This window comes from Phialemonium atrogriseum, assembly GCF_030411735.1.
Source record: "Phialemonium atrogriseum strain 8032-3 unplaced genomic scaffold QBC33scaffold_15, whole genome shotgun sequence".
Taxonomy (NCBI): domain Eukaryota; kingdom Fungi; phylum Ascomycota; class Sordariomycetes; order Cephalothecales; family Cephalothecaceae; genus Phialemonium; species Phialemonium atrogriseum.
In genome coordinates, this window is record NW_026848152.1 from 733,128 (window position 1) to 743,319 (window position 10,192).

Sequence of the window (10,192 nt, forward strand, 5' to 3'; positions counted from 1 at the left end):
TCCAGGACTGCCTACGGAATTCGTCCGTCTTATGGGGATAGTGGCAAGGGGCGTTGATGATCGACACACGCACTCCCAAATGTAATTTATCGCTAGCAAGGGGTCCAAGGGTCCCGTTTGCCGGAATCGAAATCTGGGGGAACTTTCCCCTCTGGATCCGTTGCTGATTGGGTGGATTTGCTCGATCGGCTATTTTCTCGTGTTCATAATGCTTGGCCAAGCTCGCTTGGGCTTCCCTTTCCCGCAGAGCAGGCCACGCTGGACCTAGGCACCACCTATTAGCTGGCAAGAATGTTCCCTAGCGGGGCCAGCGGCTCTCAGACGATGAAATAATGTGGTATGCCCAGCCTCGTATTGCCCCGGCACACATATCTCGTTACGTTATTATGATCTCTTCTTCTCTTTCAGTCAGAGGCATCGCTGAGAGAGCCAAGGGAGACAGAATACCTGGTTATCCGTCGGCCACGCCTTTCACAGTCGCATACATGATGTCACGCCCAGTGCAACCAATTTAATTAGATATGCTTGTTTTGCGGAGCCACTTACTCCATTGTTTACAATGCAGCAGTGTCAAATGCGGCAAATCGCCCCAATGCAACTTACCCGTTAGTCTGGCTTAAAATAGCTACAGCTTGACGACCATACAAGCATGGAATGCTATCCTGTTTCTTGCCAGGGTTAATTCGGACCAGCAACCCCCTCGCCATGTCCAAATGGACTCTGGAGATAAATACACTATGTTGGAAATCCCGAGCATCACCCCTTGAGGGAGAGGAGTCCAACGGCGGCATCTACGTGAACTGCGGTTGCGAACATAAACATGCACAGGCGGAAAACTTTCAAAATCGTTTTAGCCCTATTGATAGTAACTTCATATCAGGAAATAATTAGTATCTAAGATTGGCGCTATTGCCTCCTTCACGCCTGATAAACTGGGTTTTTCTTGAGAAGTCCCTGAAAGCTTGAGATACTGTAGAGAGTAAGGCCATCCATCCGCAACGCCCTCTTCTCTCTTTCGTGAAACGGTGGAACCACCGCATCCCCTCAGTGGGCAAACCGGAAGTCCAACCTCCTGCTCCCCGTCAGCTTCGTGTTCCGGATGTAGTCCAGCTGCTGCTCGTGCGTCAGGGCGCCCCAGGCGCGGTCGCGCTGCGCGTTCCGCCAGACGTAGTACGCCTTGGTGAGCAGGAACAGGGCGATGGCGAGGAAGTTGACGGCGACGAGGTTGCGGTTGCCGCGGCGGTACTGCGGCTTGTCGTCGTCGCGGTAGACGTAGCTCGCGCAGATGCTGCCGAGCTGCACCGACATGTTGTACAGCGCCGCCGAGACGGACCGCGTGCCGACGTTGTTGGAGTTTTTGGATACCCAGCCGACTAGGATTGCATCTGCGGGGCGAGGACGGGGGGTTAGCAGTGAGTGAGTGGGGTGGGAGGAGGGAATGGGGGTGGCGTGGAAACGTTCACGAGTCTACTTACGGCAGTATGGGTAGGACGTTATAACGAGCACCAGGGCGTAGGTGCCCCATTTATCTGCAATGATCCCAGGCCAGAAGCACAGGGCTAGTACGCAGGGCAAAGTCCAGATGCACTGAAGCATGGCGACAAAGGTCCTCTCGTTGAGCCAATCGGCAAGCCGAGTGATGAGGATCAGGTTGATGATGTGCATTACATTCTGCCCACTTATTAGCGTTCAACTCTGGGAGTGATGATCTGTAATTTTCACGCCTCTTATCTTGAAACCTACCGCAGGTATCGTTAGCAGGTTAGTGTTGAAGGGGTTGAAACCAAGCGACCTGAGCGTCAAGGTAACATAAAGGCCTGGGGGGGACTGGGGGATATAGATGACAAGACCAAGAGCATAGAGCGGCCATAGGTCGTAATCCTTTACCGCATTCCAGAGCCTCTTCGGTGTGATGGCCTGCCGGTTGTGCATGTCCCCCTTGGAAGGGTCGTCGCGGAGGATGCGGTTGACGGCAATCGAAAGCTCGCGGTCGGTGAACCAGCCCTTTGGCCGGTACCAGGTTTTGGTCTGCACGGCGGATGCTGGCATGAGGAAGAAAGATGCGATCCCCACTAGTAGGGTGATGAGGCCCTCGACCAGGAAGAGCCAGCGCCAGCCAGCCCAGCCGTTGACTCCCCGAAGATGGAGCAGGGAGAATGCGAGAAGAGAGGTGATAATTCCTGTCACAGACAGAGAGGTCCAGAAGTAGCTGTCAAAGTAGTGAGCAAAGATATTATCCCTTAGTTATTGAGCTACCAGGTTAGTTTTAGTTACCTGAGCCGGATTGGCAGCTCACGGGACGTGTAGAAGTACGAAAGCCACAGAACGATGTCAGGGATGAAACCACCCTAGTAATAGTGTCAGTTGGTGGTAGCGAGATGGCTTGCTTGCCTAGCTACCAACCTCCAGGATACCAAGCAGGCTGCGCGTGCACAAAAAGCTTGCCCTACTGTTAAGTGCACATTGGGACATGGCGACGACAGACCACAAGACAATTTGGATGGGGATCCATCGATCGGGCCCAATCTTCTTGGACACCAGCTGGGATGGGAGCTCGGCGAAAAGGAATGAGATCAAGAAGATACTCTGTCCGTAGTTGTAATCTAACCAGCCCGCGATTGTCAGCAGTTATTTGCCATAGTCCTGGTAATAAGCGACGAACCGTTCGTATTCATCCCGAGATCGTCCAGGAAGTTGTCCGAGAGTGCCTGAGGAAGGTTCCCACGATCGACTTGGAGGCCGAAGAACATGACGCACTGCATTCCAAAATTAGTTACACCTACAGATGGGCGGTAGCTTCATGATGAGCATATGAGACGTCTCATACCGCCCAGAGACAAACACGCCAGTCCAGCTTGCGAACAAGGGCCCTCTCCTCCTCGTCGGTCCAGGTCAGGGCCGGGTCGAAAACATGGCGACACTCGTACTTGGACTGCTCATACTGCTCGATCCATCTCTCAGCCACAGCAGGGTTCGAGAAGGGATTCTTCTCGTCGTCAGAGTCGTCGTCAGAGTCGGTCGCTCCCGGTGCGGCCGGGCTGGGCTTGTCGTCGGCTGTGCCGTGTCCCTCCTTTGGTTGGGCGATAACAGCCTCAAGGTCTGAAATCACAAGAGACATTCTGGGATGCTGGAGCTTGCCACACGGCTTATGCTTGGCAGTCTTCTTAGTCTTGCCGGTGTGCTTGGCTCCCGCTCCCGCCCAAGGGTGAGGCTGCGCGCGACACGATATATACATGGCCAAACATATATCGGCGAGTTTGATATTTTGGAAATCGCCTCGATTATCCTAAACCGCATGTCAAAATGCTGCAAATAAATTGCGTGACGTGCAGACCTTCTCCAACCGTCAAAATCTGCTATCGCATTCCCAATCCGGAACCTGAGTTGCTACCGGGTCTCGCGTCTCCTTCCCAACGTGTCCGGGCCGAGAATACTGTCCCGGAACGCTACCGTGAGTCCCATCGCATTGTCACTCGGTGGCGGGAGGAGCCCCGAATGGGGTGGGGGAAGATCAAGAAGTCGCCTCGGGGACTGTATTGGTGACATGCATCCCTGCCACGTCGATATATTAATGCCCCATAGATTCTGAAGATGAGGCAATCCAGACTTCATTGATGCCATTTTCAGATGGCCACAGTGGAAGCTCATTGGGAAATGGCCATTGCCCCTTATCGATGGTTCCAACAGCCGTTCCTGATGCGGGAGGTCGAAAGCTCTTCGATGAGACGTGATCCCCCTCCCCCACCAATGATGCGACTCTGGAGATGCTGAGGTGCATGCTCGTCGTGCATTGTTTCCCGCATCTTGGTTGTCCACCAGCTGAACTCACCCACCCCCACTATATCGACGCGGGTGCCAGGGACCCAAACATTAAGCCGAGAGGCAAGGCAAGACCGAGAATCTCGGAAATCTCAATGATGTCGCCCCACCCCTTGGGACCCTCGGCCCAAGTTGGGGAGTCGTGCTTTTGTAAGCCAGTCACTGCTCGATGGCAGTGCCGCCCAAGGAGTGACTGTTGTGGATGGGAGGCAATGTCGTCAATGTCGTCATCTGCCGGCCCGGTGACGAGTGACGGTGCCGGAGGGTTTGGAGCGGGGATCGAGTAATTATTTGGGCCGACCATCGTCAATGTGCTGTTGAAAAGTCTCCGAGGATGGGGGGTATTGATTGTCACATATAAATCAATCAGGTATTATATTGGTAGACGACTTGCGTGTTTTGAAGAGCAAGTGTAATCCAACTCTGCAACCCCAATGAGCAATTGATCGACCATAATTAATTCAACCAGATCCACCAAGTCCAATCAACCCCCACGTTCAAGTAGACATGGTTAAGGTTGCCGTGGCTGGAGGCTCAGGGCGTATGATCTCTTCGAGAATCAGACATAGACATCGCAATGACACTAACACGCTCCTACAGAGGTTGCTCGCGAGGTTATCGACGTTCTCGTGGCAACAAAGAAGCACGAGATCATCATCCTGTCTCGAAAGGTCGTCTGTTTCCGAACCACAACTTTTGACAGTCCCTCTCGCTGACATGCCACGCAGGAGCCAAATCCCGAGGAGGTCGATGAAGGGACGACCTGGGCAAAGGTGGACTACTCGGACAAGGACAGCTTGGTACAGGCTCTGCAGGGAGTCGACGTCGTCCTCTCCTTCATCGTCGCCCATCTGGACCCGGGAGGCATAGCTCAGAAGTCCCTCATCGATGCGGCAATCGATGCGGGCGTGAAGCGCTTTGCGCCGAGCGAGTGGGCATCGTAAGGACATCTTTCCGAGTTAGCCGGGGTGATTAGTCTCAGCCTTGATGATACTAACTTTGCGGCGTCCCCCAGGTCTGACCTCTCTGCCACCCCTTGGTATGCCGGGAAGATCGATGTTCGAGAGTATCTGAAGGAAGTGAATAGGGAGAAGAAGGTACGTGCAGACTGCAGCCCTCTTCAGCATCGGATGCTTAATAGGTGTGCCCCCGCAAAAAGGTCCTTGAGTACACCCTTTTTCAGCCGGGGCTGTTCTTGAACTATCTCGCCTCACCCCACCAAACGACCAGGCACATTGTCCCGCTCGGCATCCAGTACGACTTTGCGAACCGTCGAGCGATCGTGGTGGACGGCGCCGACGATGACAGCCTCACCCTGACCACGGCGCAGGACCTCGGCGGTGTCGTGGCCCGGGCGATCGAGTTCGATGGCGAGTGGCCCGTCGTCGGGGGTATTAATGGCAACACTGTCAACTCGGCTCAGATCCTCGCCCTGGGAGAGGAGATCAGAGGTGAGCCTAGACAGATACGCACTCTCAGACAGATGATCGCCAAGAGTTCCAAGATTGCTGACTTCCTCGGTCCTTCAAATCACAGGCAAGCCCTTTGACGTCGAGAAGCTGAACTTGGAGGACCTCAAAGCAGGCGAGCCCAAGTCGACCTGGATTCCCGAGCTGAAGCACCCGTCTCTATCGGAAGATCAGGTCGCCCAGTTCTCCAAGGCTGTCATTGCGGCAAGCCTCGTGGGTCAGGCCCAGGGCGCATGGGTTGTTTCGGACGAGTGGAATAAGCTCTTGCCGGACTACCAGTTCACCGGGATCAAGGAGTTCCTCTCGGACGTCTGGACGGGGAAACCATAGGCGCGATGCTGCAGAAGATGGGAGACGCAAAATCGTTTTCTCGATGGTTGAAGTACAATTGCCATTCATTAGCGCTAATTAATTTGTTATCAGTCAAGCGTTGGACAAGGCCAATAACAGTAAGATACAGAGCCGTGACCAGTGAACTGTTCCCACATGCCGTACAAAAAAGAATCCCAAGGGACCGCAACACCTTGGCTGCATGGAAATCATGTCTAAGGAGATGCTTGGAACCCCTGTAAATATTAAGTTGGTGGCGAGAATCGCCGGTTAAATATATATCAACACCACATACTTAGCCAACCACATCTAAGCCTTTGACGTCGCTACCGGTCTGTCGGGACCGCTCCACAAGAGCTTTGCACAGCCTTTGGGTTGAAGGTTGAAAAATGTGGCGTGATCTAGCGGTTCGCCATCCGAACCACGCTCCTCCTGTTTCCAGTCTCCATACAAGACCTGCAACGTCGAATTCAGTCATGTGCTTCTTCGAGCAGACTCGATGGGCATGCGGATTCTGGGAGTGGGGCAAGTTCCGAGAACAGTGCCCGAGAGAACACCGGACCGGAGAGACATGCGGGCTTAGACTCATCTGGTCTACGCAGCACGAAGGCGACGTTTGCAAGGTCTGCCAGCAGATAGCGAGGATACAGCCCCGGATGAAGAAGATGAATACGGATATCGACAGATGGAGGCGACAAGGGAACAGAACAGCAAAGCAACGCTTAAGAGGACCGAAGCCGGTTTGAAAAATCTTCCTCAGTCGATATCCGGCCTCCAGCATCAACACATGGAGAGGGAAAACTTGCGCGGAGTGAAAGAAAGGCCTTACTGGAAGAGGCTAAGGACTCCATACGTGGATACAGGGGGTTTGTTTCTGCGTCAAACAGGGGAGGCCGACGAAAGTTATTAGCCATCCCGCGGTGTCTACGCGGGCGGGGCCTCCAAAGGACTTGCTGATATCCACCGGCGACGGCGTCAGACGTCGAGACAAACATCAGCGCTCTCCCCTTGTCGTGGCCGTGTCATGTGACTGAGGACGTCTGGCAGATGCCACAGAAGGAGAAAGGAGACGCCTCTTGATGCGGCAGATAGCTACCATGAACATCTCTGGGCGTGTATGAAGGGCTCGAGGAGGCAATACTCTATAGCAGACCATAACAAGCTTCTCGAGAGAGTTGATACTGTTATTTATTAAGATAGGTACCCGAAGATGCTAGAGGTGCAAGGTTAGCTCACGATAAATCGACGACATACGAGAATACTTGGGATAGGCTGGGTACTTAAATAGGCCCAGATTTTCATTATATAAATCTGCTAACCGCAGCAGTCATTTCTCGACTTATAATAATAATCTGCAAAAGACACGCCGTCTTGGGTAATTATTCCGCCAAGATCCCGCCCGCCATTGAGACAATCCCGTAACCAGACCAGGCCAGACAGCTCAGAGATCCCTAGAAATTCCCCCAACCCCAGACTCCAGATCGATGCCAACCCGCTAATACAACCGAAAACACCCATCCCATCCATCCTAAGCCGTAAAATCAACCGGCCGTGCCTCAACACCGAAGCTAGTCATCTCATACCCGCCCTCAAGATCATCCCCCCCCATCTTCCTCCCACCCCCACCCCCACCCCCACCCATCGTCTCCTTCTCCCTCCCCTTAACCCCACCAGCTATCGGTGCCGCCGCCGCGCGCAGGCTCCTCGACCTCGACAGCGCCGCGGCGTTGGCGGCGGTCGGCCTCGCCTGCGCCGTCCGGGTCGGGTCGTCGTCGTCGCTGCCCATGCCGTACGAGTCGTAGCCCATCTGCGGCATCGACGTGTTCTGGCGGACCAGGGCGCGCAGGATCGGGATCGAGGCCGCCATTATGGAGACGGCGGTCTCGACGGCGCCCCAGGCTATTACTTGGAGGCCGGCCACTGCGAGGGGGGAGGGGCAGGTTAGATATTTGGCCCGGGGGGAGGGGGGGATGGTGTGGGCGGGGTTGTCACTCACTGATGCTGACCCCGAGGTCGGGGAAGAGCGTGGTCTTTATTATGGCTGTTATTCCGGCACTGCATCATGCGTATGTGAGCTGTCTTTCCTGCCGGGATCGAGGTGGATTGTTGGGTTGCTTTATTGACTCACAATACACCCATGCTCATGGCAAACGTGACGCCGATCTTCTCGCTTCTTTTTATTTGGAGCGTCCAGAGAAACCTCCAGGGGAGGACCGCCAGCGTAAAGTCCATGGCTGCTGAATATGCTGGAAAAAAGAGAAGTGTCAGATGGCAGTCAGAGGTGATAAGGGGGGACCTCGTTGGAGTAAAGCCGTAAACTCACACCCTGCGAAGATTGAGTAGTTGGTTCCCATATTGCCCGGGAGACACCGGAACCCAGAGGTGGGGTTCGTCTCCTGGCCGGGGACGAAGCACTGGAACCATACGAAGACGGCGCTCATGCCGAGGAACACGGTCATGAACACGATGATGAACCACACGACGTATTTCGTCCCCCGGTGGGGGAAGCGGAGGAGGGTGATGGCGAACGAGGTCTTGGCCCAGAGGTTGGCGAGGATGAGGAGGGTGGAGGCGACGTTGAGGAGCAGCGCCATCTTGTCGAGGTTTTGGATTGGGATAAGCCTAAAGTCCTTTCCATATCCGAGATCGATCATGACGGACCATAGCGCGGATTGGACGGCCAACGTGACCTAATTAGTTGGTTCGGGCTGTCAGTTTCGGGGCTGGACTCCCTTGTTGAAGAATGTGGTTTTGCTCTTACCCATGATAGAATCAGGAAATGGTCGTCCCACCATAGATCTCGACGTTGTGAGACCTTTAGATATATGCGAGTGAACAAGAAGATTCCCGACAGGAAGACAAGTGGCCAGTTGACTGAGTTCAGCTGCCACCCAAAGTTGGTCTGAGGAATTTGAAACTCCGGTCCCATATTGAGCAATGTTGAGTTCTCATTACGGAGAAAACGCCAAGCAACGAACGAGGTCGGGGGAGGAGGGGGGGGCCGAAGGTAAACAAGAGCTACCGTAAAGAGATCGTCGGGGAGTAGAAAGCGACAGACAGAAAAGAAAAGAAAAAGAAACAATGTTTGGGTAAAGACGCCAAAACGGGGGGGAAATGATGAGGTCGACGAGGAAAGAGAAGCGATCACCTTGGCGTATAAGTATTTGACATGTTGTCTTGCCGGATTGTCCGAAACCCTAGACCCGGGTTAAGGGGTTGATCGCCGCCGCCTGTCCGAGCCATGATCCGGGCCGTCGATCGTGACATCGGCAGGAACCAGTGGCCTCAAGGGACACCAAAGCGAGGTGGCGTTCCAGTGTGTTATGCGAAGGCAGTCGGTGGAGTGGGAGAGAGGAAGAGCAAGAGGAAGTGGAAGAGGATGCGGACGAGGATGACGGTGAGAAGGCATCTTGCTTCGGTCAATCTGTTGGGGTAAGCAGGCCATTCATCGATTACTAGCATCATGGTCCAACTCAACCGGTGGCATCTAATTACTGAGTACCACTCAGCAGACGATAACGGGATCCACGAGTGCCGGTTATTACCCGCCCGTGGGGTACTGAACCCAAGTTTTGAGCGAAACTCAATCGGCGTAGTAATGTGAGAACATTGGGTCGCCCAGGATCCCCTTGCAAGGCCGAATGCTGGTCGCTTAGAGGACATCGCTTACAACCAAAACAAGGTTCCCCCTCCAACATGTTTGGACCAAGGTTGGGACGGCATCTTCCCGCCGGAGGTGGAGGGCTTGGAGGGGTGGAAGCTAGGACCAAGATCCCGCCCAACAGCCTTCGTCTCCTCCCCCTGTCGCACCCCCGATCGGGACCGGATGTGGGGAACTTGAAACCTGTACTGTCGAAAAACAGGCCCCCAAATACCCCAAATGGCCTGAAAGCATTGCCTGCAGATCTGCGCACCGGTAGCAGAGCATAGGCGTTTTTGCCCTGTTGCTGTTCCTGGCGATCACCGTCTCATGTCGTCGATTCTCGTCCGAGGGCTTCATCAATGCGGAAAGGTGCGAGGCGTGGATTTGACTCTTTGGACGCTGGATCCTATCAGCGTTTGGATTATTTTATTTTTTCTCCCCTCTCTTTTATTCTTTCTCAATTGGGCTCTTTGCGAGAGAGTTTGAGATGTCGTTTGTCGGAGAGACAAGATTCTAGTCGCGACTCATATTATCGTCGCTGCCAAGCTTGAAGGGAGGATTGCTTGCCGGTAAATCATCCATCATCCACACAATTCCTCAGCACATCCTAGCCAACCGGCAGATCTAAGGCAGAGCAGAGGCACAATGAGCTTGGAGCTTCCAAGGATCGGCCGGCTTGGTCGGACCTTAGTAGAAGTGCATATGTTGACACATTGTTTGGTGTATCTGCATCTCTGCCTCGGCGACACAAACATCCTGGATTAGAAACCATCACAGTCCGTTTTCGTTTCCAGGGCTCAGACCTCACTCGCTTCTCCCAACTTGAGCTTCCCCTGAGCGGTGGCTAACCCCCCCGGAAGATCCTGTCCTGTCGTCCTCGTCCCCCCCTCCCCCCCCCTCCCCCCCCCCGGCAACTGTTTTGCCATTCCGT

At 54.2% G+C, this 10,192-nt stretch overlaps 5 protein-coding genes across 5 annotated transcripts; 2 read left to right on the top strand and 3 right to left on the bottom strand.

The window, feature by feature from the left end:
• Positions 1-1,044: 1,044 nt before the first annotated feature.
• On the bottom strand, positions 1,045-3,118 carry QBC33DRAFT_559924 (major facilitator superfamily domain-containing protein; the record flags this gene model as incomplete). Its single annotated transcript, XM_060430013.1, has 7 exons — positions 1,045-1,385; positions 1,476-1,671; positions 1,744-2,209; positions 2,275-2,348; positions 2,404-2,603; positions 2,663-2,756; positions 2,828-3,118. The coding sequence occupies 7 exons, from the start codon at positions 3,116-3,118 to the stop codon at positions 1,045-1,047; spliced, it is 1,662 nt and encodes a 553-aa protein (XP_060282825.1).
• A 1,017-nt stretch (positions 3,119-4,135) lies between these two features.
• QBC33DRAFT_473967 (uncharacterized protein) lies at positions 4,136-5,764 on the top strand. Its single transcript, XM_060425221.1, has 6 exons — positions 4,136-4,360; positions 4,420-4,490; positions 4,548-4,759; positions 4,835-4,916; positions 4,979-5,270; positions 5,356-5,764. Exons 1-6 carry the CDS (start codon positions 4,327-4,329, stop codon positions 5,616-5,618), a joined length of 954 nt encoding a protein of 317 aa, XP_060282826.1. The 5' UTR covers positions 4,136-4,326; the 3' UTR covers positions 5,619-5,764.
• A 330-nt stretch (positions 5,765-6,094) lies between these two features.
• On the top strand, positions 6,095-6,364 carry QBC33DRAFT_453154 (uncharacterized protein; the record flags this gene model as incomplete). Its single annotated transcript, XM_060424670.1, has 1 exon — positions 6,095-6,364. One exon carries the CDS (start codon positions 6,095-6,097, stop codon positions 6,362-6,364), a length of 270 nt encoding a protein of 89 aa, XP_060282827.1.
• Positions 6,365-6,929: 565 nt separating this feature from the next.
• QBC33DRAFT_541591 (uncharacterized protein) lies at positions 6,930-7,212 on the bottom strand (the record flags this gene model as incomplete). The annotated part of the gene is made up of 1 exon (XM_060428175.1): positions 6,930-7,212. Exon 1 carries the CDS (start codon positions 7,143-7,145, stop codon positions 6,933-6,935), a length of 213 nt encoding a protein of 70 aa, XP_060282828.1. The 5' UTR covers positions 7,146-7,212.
• On the bottom strand, positions 7,147-8,547 carry QBC33DRAFT_453006 (uncharacterized protein; the record flags this gene model as incomplete). The annotated part of the gene is made up of 5 exons (XM_060424666.1): positions 7,147-7,538; positions 7,615-7,673; positions 7,747-7,864; positions 7,942-8,308; positions 8,380-8,547. 5 exons carry the CDS (start codon positions 8,545-8,547, stop codon positions 7,147-7,149), a joined length of 1,104 nt encoding a protein of 367 aa, XP_060282829.1.
• Between the last annotated feature and the right edge of the window lie 1,645 nt (positions 8,548-10,192).